This window comes from Protopterus annectens, chromosome 1.part2 (assembly GCF_019279795.1).
Source record: "Protopterus annectens isolate FY-2018-M chromosome 1.part2, PAN1.0, whole genome shotgun sequence".
Taxonomy (NCBI): Eukaryota; Metazoa; Chordata; order Ceratodontiformes; family Protopteridae; genus Protopterus; species Protopterus annectens.
Window position 1 is genome coordinate 312,372,140 of NC_056727.1, and position 16,036 is coordinate 312,388,175.

The 16,036-nt window shown below is 42.6% G+C and overlaps 1 protein-coding gene across 2 annotated transcripts in view; it reads left to right on the forward strand.

Annotated features, from left to right (window-relative positions):
• The window catches only part of TASP1 (taspase 1), a 1,724,078-nt gene that overhangs the window by 1,387,522 nt on the left and 320,520 nt on the right, over positions 1–16,036 (forward strand). For both annotated transcript variants that reach the window (XM_044056205.1, XM_044056211.1), the window contains exon 12: positions 2,026–2,130. In XM_044056205.1, coding sequence (XP_043912140.1) covers positions 2,026–2,130 — 105 coding nt within the window. The remainder of the gene's footprint in view (positions 1–2,025; positions 2,131–16,036) is intronic.

The window sequence follows — 16,036 nt, forward strand, 5'->3', positions numbered from 1 at the left end:
TGGCAGCTTCCTGAAACAGGATGAGATGCATCTTCTGCCATTCCTTATTTTCATATCTCCCTGACTTCTTCAGTCCATGCCTTTAAGAAGACATCCTTTTCCCTCATCATAACCAAAATGACCTTTTAAAAAGTTAGCTCCTACATACTGAAATTAATCTCTACCTCAGATATGCAATTGTTGGCCCTATGCAGCCTTTCAGTCCAACTTTTAGACTATACAAAAGATTGCACCTCGTGAAAATAAGTATGTGAAGGTTACTAGTTATATAATAATCAAATTAAATTTCAACAGTTAAATATGTTAATGATGCACCCTAACCACAATCATTTCACTTTGACATTTGTCCATCTCTGTATTACACATTAGCGGTACATAAAAGTGTGCTATAAATCTTGTTCATCTGTATATTACGCAGTTAACACTACATAAATGTGTGCTGCAAATCTGATTAAAGTGTAATATGTTTCTTTCTAACCTCCATTTTAAATTGTACATGCATATTACTCACATTTTTAAACATGTATTAAAATATGCACACCCTTTACTTCTATTCTTTGTAGTATGTTGTGAAATACCTTTATTTTTTTGGCTGAAAAGACTATTAGGACCTGCCTACTTACATCATTATCAAATAGACAGGCAGACAGGTAGATTGATAGAGAAAATATTTATTAACCTAAAAATGTAATACTTGAAATATATAAGACGTGTAAAGCAAAACAGCACTGCACAGGTGCTGAACATCATTAGGATGCCCCAGTCTTTTGGTGCAGAGAGCCATGACTTTTCCCCACATAACAATAGTTTGATTAGCTGCACAGTCCCTGGAAGGACAGAGGTGGGTGGGGGGAGATGATGAGGCAATACTTGCTTACCTGTCTTAAGGGATGAAGGAGATCTGGTGTGCTGTACTTTCTGACCCTGGAAGGAGTGTTAAGGGCTTATAGTCATCATTTCAGTTGGTGAGACTACCTGCTGCATGCAAGACAGAAGGTATGCATTTGTGTAGAAGAGCACATATGTGACTTTCTAGGATACCAGCATATGCAGAAGCAACAAGCCACCTTGTAGGCACTTGGGGGGGGGGGGGTTGTATGCATTTGCCCATTTCCTAACCCATGACTGTCACTTTCCTGACGAATGAGTGGGATCATAAAGTTCTCACCCTGAGCAGTGAGCAAGTGGATTGTAGGACGTTCACCATGGTCAAGGAAAAACTGGATCTGTTACCCTTTAGGAGGAATGAATTGGCCAGATGGGTACAGGTAAAGGATGCCTGGAGGTGGTCGTGCAGGATGGGAGAATAAAAGCAGAAAAAAAGTCATGGAAAGTGTGTATGTGCCTGAAATGGAACTTGCATACCAAACTTAAATCCTCATCACTGTTTATAAGATGATATATGCCAGTCTCTTGAAGACCAGTTGTATGAGAATCGACAGTGGGTGTTTTTTTTTTTTCCTTAAAAGAACAATACTAGGAACTCATTACGCAAAATAATTTTTTTCTCTGGGTGTCTTTCACCCTGCCCTGTAGGATAAGACCCTCCCACCCCCCCTTCCTTAATTACAATGAACTGTGGGTTCAGTGTATCTCAGATAAAGGAATACATCTGCTTTGTAGTATTGTCAGCTCACTCAGTCAGCCTTGGCAACCAGGGTTCAGAGAGCGAGTTTTCTTTAAACTGTGTAAATCTCTGTATTGTAAAGTGGACTTGCCCTTTGTTTCTTTCTTTTTCGTGATAACACAAGCCTTCAGAGGAGGGAGGTTGGCATAATGATTAATATGTTTACCTTACAGACACAAGGTGCAGTGGTTGAGTCTCTCATGGGGTAACTGACAAGACTTAAAATGCCCCACAAATGGTGAACTTTGTTACTTTATTTTGAGATACATTATTATGTTTTAAAGAAAAAATAGTGGGTAAGAAGCTAATTTTCTTTAATTTGTCAAGAAGCATTAACATTTAAAAAAACATAAAAAGATCTGTACTGACAAGTCTTGTTAATATACTGTTATATACAGGCTCTCCATTTCTGGCCACTGAAGATGGTGTGCTCGGAGGTGTGATTGTGCTGCGCTGTTGCAGATGTTCTGAAAATTCGTTACAAGATGCACAGACTCTACTTGGTGAGTAGTCACTCTTCCTGTTTAGTAAAGGAATTTAGTAGAGTAGACTTGTTCTGTGTAAGTTGGCGCTACAGTTTTCATTTAACCAAGTGACTTCTTTGTACTTTTTAATTAATGAGTACACTTTTATTGAAATATAGCAGATTTAAGTTTATTTATTTATTTATTGACATTTGATTACTGGGAAAGACTGACTGGGTAGAAGCCCATTTTCAGTGTAGGCCCAGGGAGAAAAGCTCCAAATTATTACAAAACATTTTAAGAACAGCAATTTTACAATCTTCAACAATAAAGCAAAAACATCTGCAGTTTAAATAATTATAACAAATTAGTGATAATATAAAAACATTGCTTAAGAATCGATGCAATTTATATGACAGTCATTTAATATTTATAGAAATTTTAGACTGTTTATAGAAAAACTTAAGGTAAGTTAGTCTAATAGAAATAAGAATTGCAATATGAAGTGAGAGAAAAAAAAGACATGGGGTATATTTAGAGAGAAAGTCAGGAAGACAGTTTCATAGAAGTAAGGAAGTAAGTAAATAAGGGAGAGTAAAGAGGTGTAAGAAATGAAAAGGTACTTGTTCACATTTAGGGATCTTGTTTATCCTGGTTTTGAACAAGGACAGATTTTAGCTAGAAAGTCTTTTGGAGTGGTTTTGAAAGATGGGAAGGAGGGTATTGTCCTGATGGTTGCAAGGAAGGAGTTCTAAGCCTTAGCAACTTTGTGCAAGTATGGACAATGCCCAACAGATTTGATAGGTTTGTAGATAGACACGAGTTTTTGGCCACTGGATCACAATGACCGACTAGGAACATAACTGTATAGAATGTTTTTAGTGCTGGACAGGCACGTGGATGCTGGGTAGATTTAAAGGTGGAAAGAAGCTGCTTGTATGTTAGTTGATGAGGCAGTTCTAACCAATTTATGGTTTTTAGTACTATACAGTGGTGGGTTCTGAAAGGGGCATTTGAAGCAAATTTAGCAACTTTGCTGTAGCATTGTTCAAGTTTTAATTTTTGTGAATCCTGGAGGTTAGTAAGGATAGGAGTGCCATAAAGAAGTGTGGGGAGGAGATAAGTAGCGGCAAGTGTCGTTTTAGTTGTGTCGGTGAGAAAGTTTTTAACTCTGTAAGACATCCCTAGTTTTTGATAAGTTTTTCTGAAGCAATTTTCTATGTGCAGGTTGAATTCTATGTGCAGGTTGAATATAAGTGTCTAATCCACTATCACCCCTAGTAATTTGCTATGAGACGTGACTTCAGTGGTTGTATTATCAAGAGAGAGGACTATAAATTTTGTTTTTTTCATGAGAGAGAGATTTGGGTAAAAAAGTAGTAGTTGGGCCTTTTTTGGGTTGAACATGAATTGTGAGTTATGAAGCTGTGTTTCAGTGTCTGTTAAAGCTTCCTGAGTAATTTTTTGGAGGTGTACCATGTCAGATGTGCAAATGAGAGTGGAGTCATTGTGTGACCCTCAGGTCACATTATAACTGTGATCTCTCTGTTTGTAGCCAGTACTAAGCAATTAACGAAGAGATGTGTAGTAAAATGGGTTTTGTGTCATTTCCTGAAGCTAAATAACTGGCATGTGCAGTATAGTCTACTGGTCAAGAAAAACCGTCAGATCAAATTATAACTGAGAGCAATCAGTTTATAGTCAATACAAAGCAATTAACAGAGATATGGAATAAAACAAGAGCCGATGCTGTCAATTTTCATTCATTCCTTAACTATCTCACTCTCCTTCCTTACCCAAAGTGCTCTGTCCCTAACCTCCTCAGATCTCATTTGCCACTTTCGCAAAAAGACATGGTCGCTGTGAGCTCTCGAGAAAATTATTTCAGGTAAGTTTGATATAGCTTTCTTTCTTCCAGAAATTATATTTCTAGTTACCTCCCTACCTACATTTCTGTATTTCCTTATTACCATGGCTGGTATTCTTTCTTTTGTCACTTTTATCCCCGATTACCATTCCTTTATATAATTATTGTCAGTTTAACCAAAAAAAAAAAAAGGATTTCTCTTTCTCATTTTTCTTTTCTATTTTCCTGGTTGCAAACATCTCATACAAACTTTTGGGGTTTAAAAAATGTGGGAAATGTGGCACACAGTTCCTTTATTGGATGCACACAGTTGGTGTGTTTATTGTGTGAGCCCTGACCATCCTAAAGTGGAGTGATGTATTTGCAGGTTGTTTAACCCAAGAGTGGTTGTTGACTGCAAAAACAAACTGATCTTGAAAGGTCTGCTGCCTTCAACCTTTTCCAAAGTGATATCTGGGCCTCAACCTGCTAGGTCTGACACCAAGGAGCAAAGAAGATCAAGCTGTTCAACTCCTTCCTCTGATCCGATGATGTATCCAGCCCATAAGAAGCCCAAGAAGTTGGATCTAAAGCATTCAACTTCTGATAAGCCAGCATCAGATACCAGATGTGCTTCCTCTGATCCATTGGCCTCAGATCCGAAGACCCTCCCTTGTACAAGGTATGCATCTTCCAGTGATCCGGTACCTTCTACAGTCCCCTCACCTTTTTTAAAGACATGCCGCTGTTCCAGATCCCCCTCTGTCACCTCATCCTATCGATCTTCCAGGAGCCTGACCAAAGTTGATGTGGATAGAATGATGAGGAAGTTTCTTTCAGCACAGATCCAGATTGGAGTTCTTCCATCTCCTACCCCTGCGAGTCAGGAAGCTCTTATTAGAGTACACCGCTTATTATGACTCTTTCTTTGATCCAGCCCATGGCTTTGGACCCCTTGGATCTGAGTTTACCAGGACTGTCTGCTTTGGATCTGAAGTTCATCTTATCTTCGTCTCAGATTTTTTTCTTTGAGTGCACTGGCTCCAAGCATGTGAGAGCCAGACGGCTGTCAGATCCAAGATGTTGGAGTTGACTCCGAAGTTGTTGGAGCCATTTCTATCCCTCAGAGCTTCAGCATTGGACAGCTCGGCTTTGACCTCTGCCTTGGGTGCACTTCCTTCAGGTCAGAGGGAGCCGACAGTTTGGAAACCTAGCTTCTGTGCTCCATCTGCCTCCTCCTCCCCAGAAAGCTCTGCATGTGAGGTGGTGGAGAGAGTTTTCTCTGCCTCTGCAGGGAGAATGGTCCCACCTCCCCCTCGGATATTCCTTCTACATCCTGTGTGTCTCTGTGCCTTGAGCCTCATCATTCTACTCTGCAGGGGCAGCCAGCCCAAAATCTCCAGGCTACCCATCAGGGAATTAACATTTCTTCTGATACTTCTCTGGAGCATCCCACTGAAGAACTCCCTAGAAAGAGAAAGTACAAGCTGTGGCACTGAAGATACCAATTTTGATGAGGAGGAAGCGCCCCCAAGATCTCCACCTGATGTCTCATTTGAAGACATCCTAGAGATCCTTAAGCAGAGGGGTGGTTGGTCTAACTCTTCTCAAGAGGAATCTGTATTTCTGGAGGCCTTTGGGTGTGGCCCATGTACATCCTGGGTGACTCCACCCACTGATGAGCTCATTGACTTGCACGCTAGGCAGGTATGGAAGGAACCAGATACAGTTTAGCCAATCCTGAAAAGACCAGATTGGATTTTGGTACCACCTAAAGAAAGGAGTTTTGGAGCAAGGGAGTACTGGTAGATGCTGTGGTCAAGGTAGCGGCCACTAAGAAGGAACTCACGGAACAGAGTTCTACTGTCCATCCCCCTAACAGGGAGTCAAGGGCATTGAACAGATTTGGGAAGCATGTTTATGCTTCAGTGACATTTGCTCTTAGATTGCTAAATAATTTGGTGCACTTAACTAGATTGCAGAGAGATTTGATTAAAGTACTCCCCAAATCACTTACCAGAACCAGTAGTACTGAGGCTCACTTTTGTGGCCTCAAAGTTGGCTACCTCACAGTCCATTACAAATTCGTTCATGAGGCTATTTTCACATGTGGCTGAAGGTACTTCAAGAACAGCGGGTTTAGGCATTTCCATTAGGAGGCATGTCTGGAGGCATTTGTGTGACTTTGTGAAGCTATTCAAGTCCTCTTTTGTCAGTGCACCCTTTGACGGAAGTTCTTTGTTTGGCCCTTAAGTGAAGGACACACTCTACAGGTGCAAACAGGATAGAAAGATCCTCTCTGCAGTAGGAGTATATTTTTCGACTCCTTGAAGGAACTTTTCCAGGAAGCAAAAAAGAGGTCAAAAGATGTGGTTTAGGAAGTCCTAGGGTCCTTTCCGAGATCCCCGTGGCGATAGTTCCCACAGGGGCAGAGGGGGGAACTGAAATGGAAGATGCCACCCACATGGCAGAGGAGGCCCACAGAACCAGGGGTGTAGAGATTCCTTCTGTGACAGACCCTACCGGTGCTCCTGAAATGAGGCTTGGTTGTCCACCTCTGGATGTGGTTGGAGGTCATTTTTCCCTGCACCAGAGAGCCCTGGCTAGACCTTACAAAAGATATGTGGGTGCAGAGGATTTATGTCTAGAGGTATAATTCCCATTTCCCTACCACCCCCACCTGTATGGAAAAATTCCTTATGTTCCACCCAGTCAGAGGAAAGCAGCAGAAGAAATAGAAAAGCTGCTAGAAAGAAGGTCATCCGACAAGTCCCACCAGACCAGACAGAATCCGGAACTTACTCAAGATTCTCTTTAGTCTCAAATAAAATGGGACTGGAGACCAGTTTTGGATCTCAGCAGTCTGAACAAGTCAGTTCGGCACGCCAAGTTCCGGATAGTCCATTTTGCCTTTCCTGCACGAGGACGATTGGATGTGTTCAGTAGATCTTCAGGATACATACTCTCACTTAAAAATGAACAGGCAGTCCAGGAGATTCCTACACTTCTGGCTGGGAGACAGTCATCACCAGTTCAGAGCTCTGCCCTTTGGCCTCACCACAGCCCCCAGGGTATTCACCAAATGCATGGCAGTAGTAGCAGCTCACTTCAGACTGCAGGGATTCTAAGTGTTTCTATACCTGGACGACTGGCTCTTAACCACCCCGACCAGGCGTCTACTGATAAAAGGCTGAAATTGGGTACTCCAGACTTGGTCCGTACTGGGGATTACCATAAATTACAACAAATTTCAGTTACAACTGTCTCAGATTTTGGAATTCATAGGGACAGTCTTCTCCACAGTTATCAGTGACAGCCTGTCTTACCTTGCCAAGAGTGCAGGCTGTCCCATTCCATGTCAGAAAGATATCCAGAATTCCTCAATTTCAGCCAGCGATAGTTCTAGTCCTGCTGGCAAGATTTCATATGAGGATTCTACAATGGATGTTAACCAACTCAATGATCCAATCTTCATCAGCATATGTCCACTCACATAAAATTTCCCCAAGTGTGTAAGATATCTTTGGTGGGTGGATGCCTTTAGATCAGATTCTACAAGGGCGTTCTACCTTAACCCATGGCTATAGTGACCACGGACACATCCCAGATTGGGGTGTGGACACTTCCTGGAAAAATCAGTCCAAGGCAGATGGGTCCCCGAAGAGGCCAGCTTGCATATCAGTGTTCTGAAAATGAGAGCAGTGCTCGTAATGTTGCAGGCATTCCAAGACTCTCTCCCTTTTGGGATTATTGCAGTTCAGACAGACAATATTTCCATTGTGTGGAACATCAACAAACAAGGAGGAACCAGATCTTACCCCTTGTATCGAGAAGCTCTCAGAATTTGGCAGCTGCTTATCCTTTCCAGCTGATTTATGATAGCAATGCATATTCTGGAGAAATCCAGTGTGTTAGCAGACAAGTTGAACAGGTTCATTCTATCTCCTCATGAGTGGTCTGTCAACAAGAATGTGGCGAAAATGATTTTTTACCAATGGGGCCAGCCATGCTGCGATCTGTTTGCATCTTCCCTAAACAGCAACTGCAGCAGGTTCTTTTCCCTAATCCCTCTGCTGTGGGAATCCCTGAGAGATGCTTTCCTACACGATTGGCCCCCTGGTTTTCTCTCTACCTATGCTCCAACATCTTTAATCACCAAGCTCCTACAGAAAGCATCCCAGTTGAAGAGCAAGGTCATCCTCATTGCCCTTTACTGGCTTTGACAGATTTGGTTCCCCTTTCTTTGACCTCATCTAATCTACTCTCCTTGGATTCTAGATCAATTCGAGACCTTCTGTCTCACCCAACAGACACGATTCACCTGGATATCTCAAACCTAAAACTGTGACTGCATGGTTTCTCCACTTCCATTGATAGCCAGACAGTATTCGTCCTCTTCCCCATCTGTCATATACTTTTGTCCTCTCACTAGGCTTCCACAAGAAAACTTTACAGAAGTAAATGGAAGAGATTTGCCCTTTGGGTGCAACAGAAGCATACTGACCCTTTTTCAGCACCAGTGCATACTGTCCTTGAATTTTTAGCAAAAATATTCCACAAAAGAGCTAGTTCCTCAACTCTCAAAATACAGTTAGCTGCAATTTCTAATTTTCATATTGGGATTGAAAACTCCTCATTAGGTGCATTGAAACTTTGTAAAGTCTTTTGAAAGGTACCCTTCTTTTGAGACCCTCTTATAAGGATCCTGCTCCACCATGGGACTTAAATTTTTTGTTACAGACCTTAATTCATTCTCCCTTTGAACCAGCAACAAAATGCAACCTAAGGTTTGTAACCTGGAAAACTGTAAGTTTGATGGCCATCACATCTGCTAGAAGACGGTCAGAGCTTCAAGCATTGTCTGCTAAACATCCTTACTTGATATTTCACAAGGATATAGTAGCGTTTCGAACAAATTCTTCCTTCCGAAGGTGGTGTCATAATCCAACTTTTAACCAATCTAATAATCTTCCAGTCTTCTTTCCAAATTTTACAAACAATGGAGGATATATGTTACGCTTACTGGATGTGCATAGGCAATTACGTTTTTACTTACACAGAACAAAGGTTTTCAGGAAAACAGGTCAATTATTAGTCTCCTTTACAGATTACAAATTAGGCAAGCCAGTTAAGAAAGTATCTTTAACCAGATAAAAAATAAAATAAAGTTAGTACTTCTTATACAAAGAAGAGGTGGAGGAAGGACCAGAGTAAGTCAGAGCAAGAGAATACAGAGGAAGTATAACACTAGAGTGATGGTAAGAAAGTTTATGAATGCACACTCCAAATAGTTTTAGCAGGAGGTATACTGATAGAGAATTACAGTAATACAGTGTGTGTATACAGCTGTATCAAGCAAGTTATCAGAACAGGGGACTACACTGATATGTAAAAGCATTGCTTACTAAACATTCATGGTATTAACCAGTATGTCAAAACAGTGTTATATATTTATACTAAAACATCAGCAACTCACATTACATATATATGTGTTAAAGGGAAACACTCTCAGCATACATAAAGCTTAATTGATCTGAATGAATTTTATACAACTATAATACACTATCAAAGTATTTTCACTGTTTTACACAGTTTTAGAATAAGTAGAAGTGTAGCAACATATGACACATAACTGCTCTGTTAAGAAAGATAGTGACTGAGTCTAAGAGGAGACAACACTGAGGGGATATTTAGCAATACATTCTACTACAGTGACCAACCCACCCTCAGGTCAAATTCTAACTGAGAGCAGTCAGTTAATAGCCTGTACAAAGTAATTAATAAAGAGATATGAAGTAAAACAGGATGTCCTTCTATTCTCATGTTGCAGTATTCATAACCGTAGGAAGGTGGCTACCTGCAGCACCAGACATCCGGCCAGTATACCAAAGTCTTAGGATAAGGGGTACATGCGGTGTTGCACGTCAGAGCCATAAATCGAGGGCTATAAAAGTGACATCTGCATATACCCAAGCTTGAACATTTCTGCCGCAGTGATCTATGGACCTCTGATCTCCAGCTCTAGGAATCTGTTTGCTCACTGACTTCAGCTGTCCGCTACAGATAAAGTACCCTTTTGCATTTTTTTGATTATATTTCTTCTTGCTTTCCAGATGTACATGTCAGCTAGGAAGGGAAAGTGTGCTTGTGGAAGACAAATTCCACATAAGGACATCCACAATCAGTGTTTGTTTTGTTTAGGGGAAGGCCACGACTATAAGTCTTGTGACATCTGCCAGTCCTTTGTACCTAAAAGTTCATGTAGTCACATGGCTGCTTTAAAGTTATACTTAGAAAACCAGAGAGTCCCATGTTTGGCATTAGGTATGGAGGGTGGGATATGTACCTCCGAGGAACCACCGAGGAAGAAGGCCAAAAAAAGTTAGGCCCGATGCCCATGCTGCACCACAGGAATCTAGTGAAACTCTCGAGGCAGATGTTAGCCACGGTCTTATCGGAGGTCAGTTTTTTAGCTGGAACCAGGAACTGTGCTGGAAGCCGGTTCAATGGAAACACAGAGTACGTCCTCTGAGGTTGATCAGCCATCACGACCTGATGGCGAGGGGGAACCACGGCTCATGGCATCGGAGGGCCCTACCACTCCCTTACCATCCACCCTGGCATCGGCTACAAAACACTACTACTTCCATTCCTCTTAAGAGGAAACAAAAAGAAAAGCACAGAGTTACACAACCAGCACCTGGATGGGAAGCCTTTTCCCAGAATTTATTCAGAGCCTTCCAGGTGTCCTTATCTTAACTACTGCCTGTGCAGGCCTTGGAGAAGTCAGAGGAAGAACTGTCTTTTTCTGAAGAATCCCTCACTTACTGTTTCCAAATTGAGTCTCCCAAGGACTTTGCTACTCCTGAGGAGGAGGTTACCATTAGTCCTGAATCTCCTGGGGAGGAATTCTCCTTTGGAGACACCATTTCACTTATGAAAGAACATTTTAAATGGCAGGTCTCTGATGTCTCTGCGACTAAAAAGAGGTACTTTGAACTTTTACAAATGGACCAGCCTTCTCCATCTGCTGTACCTCCTCTGTTTCCAGCCTTTAATGATGCCTTTCAGGCTGCATCTAAAACCCCAGATTCTGTGCCCCTGGTATCCAGATGGCCTTTTACAAGGTCTCCCCAGGATGCACAGTTCTTGTTCAAGAACCCTCCCCCCCTGCAGACCCAGCAGTCATTGCTGTGTCAGCAGACATACCTTCCAAACAGCTGCCTTCATCTTCTCTTATTTCCCACAGATAAAGATAGCAAATTCATGGATAGACCGGGAAAGAAAATATATACTTTAGTCACACTAGCCATTAGAGCTATTAACTGTCAGACCCACTTGGCTAAATTTGTGTGCTAGATAACCTGTCCAAGGCCTCTACATTAATGCCAGATGTGCCATATTTTCCTGCAAAGTCTCAGCTCTCCACCCTGTTATCTACTGCTTCTCAGGTGACCAGGCACTCCAACAAGTGCAGTTATGATGCTGTAGCAGCAGCATCCAAATCTGCAGCATCAGGTTCGATCCTCAGAAGGTACTCCTGGGTGAGACTCCAGCCCCTACCCATGGATGTACAAGTCAACTTACTGGATGCTCCACTTGATAATAAGGCTCTTTTTGGCACTGCTTCTGCAGGGCTCCTAAAATCTCTGCAAGTGAAGGGCAAGGACTTGCAAAATTTAAAACATTTGCTAGGTTCACCCATTCCAAGGTACCATAGGAACTTACCCACAAAGGACCAGTTTTGTAAGGAGGCAGTCTTCTCATTCTGCTGCTCCACAATCCAAAGTATGGAGGCACCTTGGGAAGCAAACCACTCCTTCTCCCTTTTAGAGGCAGCCTGACCCTGACAGAGCTCCTCCACTGTTACTCACACCCTCTACCCACATCCACCCCCCCGTCCCTCCACCTCACCCTTTCCCTACCCTCCTGGTGGAAACTCACCTCAGAGGCTTGGGTCCTCTCCATCATCCAAAAAGCTTCGTTCATGACTTAGTGTCCGTTCCCCCCTTCCAGGGGACACCTCAACCCCCTTCAAGCCAATTTCTTCTCTTCCCTCCAATTTTGGATCAGCTCCTAGCCCAGGGCACAATAGAAGTAGTCCATCCAGATCAGACAAATATGGGATTTTACTCCAGGATATTTTTGGTCCCAAGAAAGGATGGACCTTGGAGACCAATTCTGGATCTGTCTACCCTCAGTCTTTTCCTCAAGGTGCCTACCTTCAAGATGTTCACCTTGCACCATCTCTTCCCCCTTATCCCCAGCCAAGCCTTCATGGTATCTCTCAGTCTGAAAGATGCCTACCTTCATATCCCCATTCACCCCAGCTACAGTACTCCTCACATTTTCAGTTTTCTGCATTGCCGTTTGGGCTGTCTACAGCTCCAAGAGTGTTCGCAAAGTGATTACCTCCAGTTATTGGCCACTGCAGAATGCAGGGCTACAAATAAATCCCTACCTAGATGTCCTGTTAATCCTACACCAGGACTGCCACTCCCTTTATCACCACCTACACATGGTGTGCAAAATTTTGGCAGTCCTAGGGTTCACAGTGAACCAACTAAAATCTCATATGAAACCTACCCAAGATCTGGTCTTCCCAGGATGCAGAATAAGAACAGACAAGATGGCAACCTTCATTCCCAGTCAGAAGGTGGAAGCCCTCACCCATTACTTCCATTCTCTTCTTCCCCTCCAAATCATCTCAGCCAGGGAATTTGTGAGGATCCTAGGCCACATGGCATCCTTGATTCCCATGCTTCCCTTTGCAAGGCTGCATATGGGAAAGTTTCAATGGGTCTTAAAGAATCTGTGGAGCCAACACTCCCATCCTCTGGATGTTTCCCTTCCTCTTCTCGCATGCTTGAAAAGAGAGCTGGAATAGTGGATTTCCTCCAGCAGCCTTAATCAGGGACTACCCTTGGAGATTCTCCCACCCTCTCAACACCTCTACACAGATTTATCAGATCTGGGTTGGGGAGCAGTTCTAGAAATCCACAACAGCCAGAACAAAGTTCAGGGAGAGTGGTCCACCCACAGACAAAAGGAACACATCAATATCAAAGAATTGAGGGCCCTTCTCTTGGAACTTCAAACATTCCAACAAATTCTCCTACTAGACACCTTGAAAGTAGTCACAGATAATATGACTGTCCTGTGGTATATCAACAAGCAGGGAGGGACAAGGTCCTATCCACTTTCCACTTTGGCAATCCATATTTGGTCCCTAGCAGCAAAACTATACATTGACCTGCTAGCTGTGTTCATTCCTTCAGCAGAGAATGTGATGGCAGACACCCTCAGCAGAACCTCAGCACCTTCTCACAACTAGATGCTTCACAGGGAGGTGTTCTTTGATCTTATTCACAGGTGGAGTATTCCTCAGGCAGATCTGTTTGCCTCCTCCCAGAACAGACAAATGCCTCTGTTTTGCACCAGAAACCCACATCCACAAGCTTGGAAAGTGGACATCTTCTCTTTATCTTGGGCAGGGATGTTTCTTTATGCCTTCCCCCCTTCACACTGATTCAAAAAGTCTTTCTGAAAATCCAGAAGGACAAACCAAAAATCCTGCTGGTGACCCCCTGTTGGCCAAGACAGCATTGGTTTCCCCTACTACATCTGTTAGTCAAGGGCAGTCACCACAGGTTACCTCACCGATTCGACCTACTCACACAAGACAGGGGAACTCTTATCCTCCCTCAGGTGCTCAACCTCAAACTGACCTTATGGGTGATAAAATTCTGATCCCCTTCAGACACCTGTATTCAGAGGACGTACTCAATGCCCCGCAGGAGGCCAGGAAACCTAGCACCAGAAGAAATTATGTATCTAAATGGAAAAGATTCTCCAGGTGGTGTCTCAAGAGCAAATAAGACCCTTATCTTGCTCCAATACCCATGGTCCTTTCTTACTTGTGTGAGCTTCTACATTCAGGACTGATGTACTCTTCTGTAAAAGTGCATTTGTCAGCCATATCTGCCTGTCTTCTTTGATACCTCCTTTGGCATCCAAGTTAGATGTAAAACTATTCTTAAAAGGGGTGCTACACATCAGATCCCCTCGTAAACCTATTCCTCCATCATTTGACCTTAATTTTGTGCTCGAAAAACTCACTCTGCCTCCATTTGAACCAGCTCACTTAGCATCACTTAAACTATGCACTTGGAAAACAGTACTGCTGGTGGCCCTTACATCCACCAGGAGGTTCTCAGAAATCCAAGCCCTTATGGCTACCCCTCCTTACCTTATTTTCCACAGAGACAGGGTCTCCCTCAGAACAACCCTTCTTTCTTGCCTAAGGTGGTTAATGAACTCTTCTTGAATCAGACCATTAATCTACTTTTTTTCTTCCCTCAACCTCTAAACTCCTCAGAAAGAGCTTTACATTCTTTGGATGTTTATAGACAGGTAAGGTATTACCTGGACAAGACCAAAACCATTAGAAAGTCTGACCAGCTTTCTGTTTCCTTTCACCCGAGGGCCTTGGGGAAGGTAGTGTCAAAACTGACAATTGTCTCTTGGATTTCTAAAGCAATCTCCTTTTGCTATTCCTTTCATGGAAAAGAATTAAATTCCAATGTGAGAACTCACTCCACCAGGGAAGCTGCTTCTTCTACAGACTTTTTTAGAGGTGTTGACTACGCTACCATTTTGAAGGTGGCCACTTGGTCTTCTGTACATACTTTTACCAAGCATTACAAACTAGATTTGATTTCTAGAGCCACGGCTGGGTTTGCTGGGTCTATTTTACAGGGACTCATCGATCCTACCTCCCAACCTGCCCTCCAGACTCCTACCTAAAGCTTTGGTACTCTCCCTACTGTTATGATTACTGCAACATGAGAATAGAAGGACATAGAATAGTTGTATAAGAACTTACCATAACCTTAGATGTCCTTCTCTTCCATGTTGCAGTATTCAGTCCCCTCTACCCTATTTTTCATTTGTTTATTCTTTCGTATGTAGAATTCCCCTTGCTTCCTTACATCCAAGGAGGGCAGAACTGCAACTGATACATACCTGTGTAATACATTTACTTTTTGTCTGGTGGTATATGTGGGTCTGGAAAGCTTCCATCCCTCCTGTTTATCAGGGGTACTACTGTATGTGGCAGTCAGTTCTATCTTGGGTATTTGCAGACGTCACTTTTGTAGCCGATGTTGGTTTATGGCTCTAACATGCAATGTCGCACGTACCCCTTATCCTAAGACTTTCGGATACTGGCCAGATGTCCGGTGCTGCAGGCAGCCACCACCCTACTGTTATGAATACTGCAACATGGAAGAGAAGGACATCTAAGGTTATGGTAAGTTCATACACAACTATTATTTTTCTATCATTTCCTGAGACTATTTAAATGGCATATGCCATATGGTCTATAACAGTAGCCAGCATAGTAAGATGGCCTTAGAGTGCACATATTATTTCACAGAGACTTTCAATCACATGTATTTGACAGATTAAAGTTAATATACAGCAAGGTACTTTATAATAAATTGCTTACATTATGCAATGACAAAATTCTCTGTTAACTTGCAGGAGTAGGGCCTTGTGGCAGAGCTCCTGCAGAATCAAAGTCAGATGTAGTGACCACAGCCTGTTATGCATTAACAAAATTCTTTGTAAACTTGTAGGAGTAGGGCCTTGTGCCAGAGCTCCTGCAGTATCAAGGCCAGATGTAGTGACCGCAGGCTGTTATGCATTGAGAAAATTCTTTGTAAACTTGTAGGAGTAAGGCTTTGTGGCAGAGCTCCTGCAGTATTGAGGTCACATGTACTGACCGCAGGCTCTGCTCTGTGAAGGAAGGTGGTGACTGAGTGTAAGAGGAGACCGTGCAGACCTCATACATTGTGCACTAATATGTTTCACTCAGGCTGATGGTCTTTAATTTTTCTCTATGTTTGATCATTTCAAGTAATACGCGAGAGTCATCCAAAGCCTGATGTGTAGTGTAGGAGAACTACAGCTACATGTGCAGTTAGGGAAGATGCTTCAGACATGCATTTTGTTTCATTGCTTACCGGAAAAATATTCAAAACTACAAATTTAAAACACATTTTAACAAGTGGTGCTGGAATATAATTTAATACAATC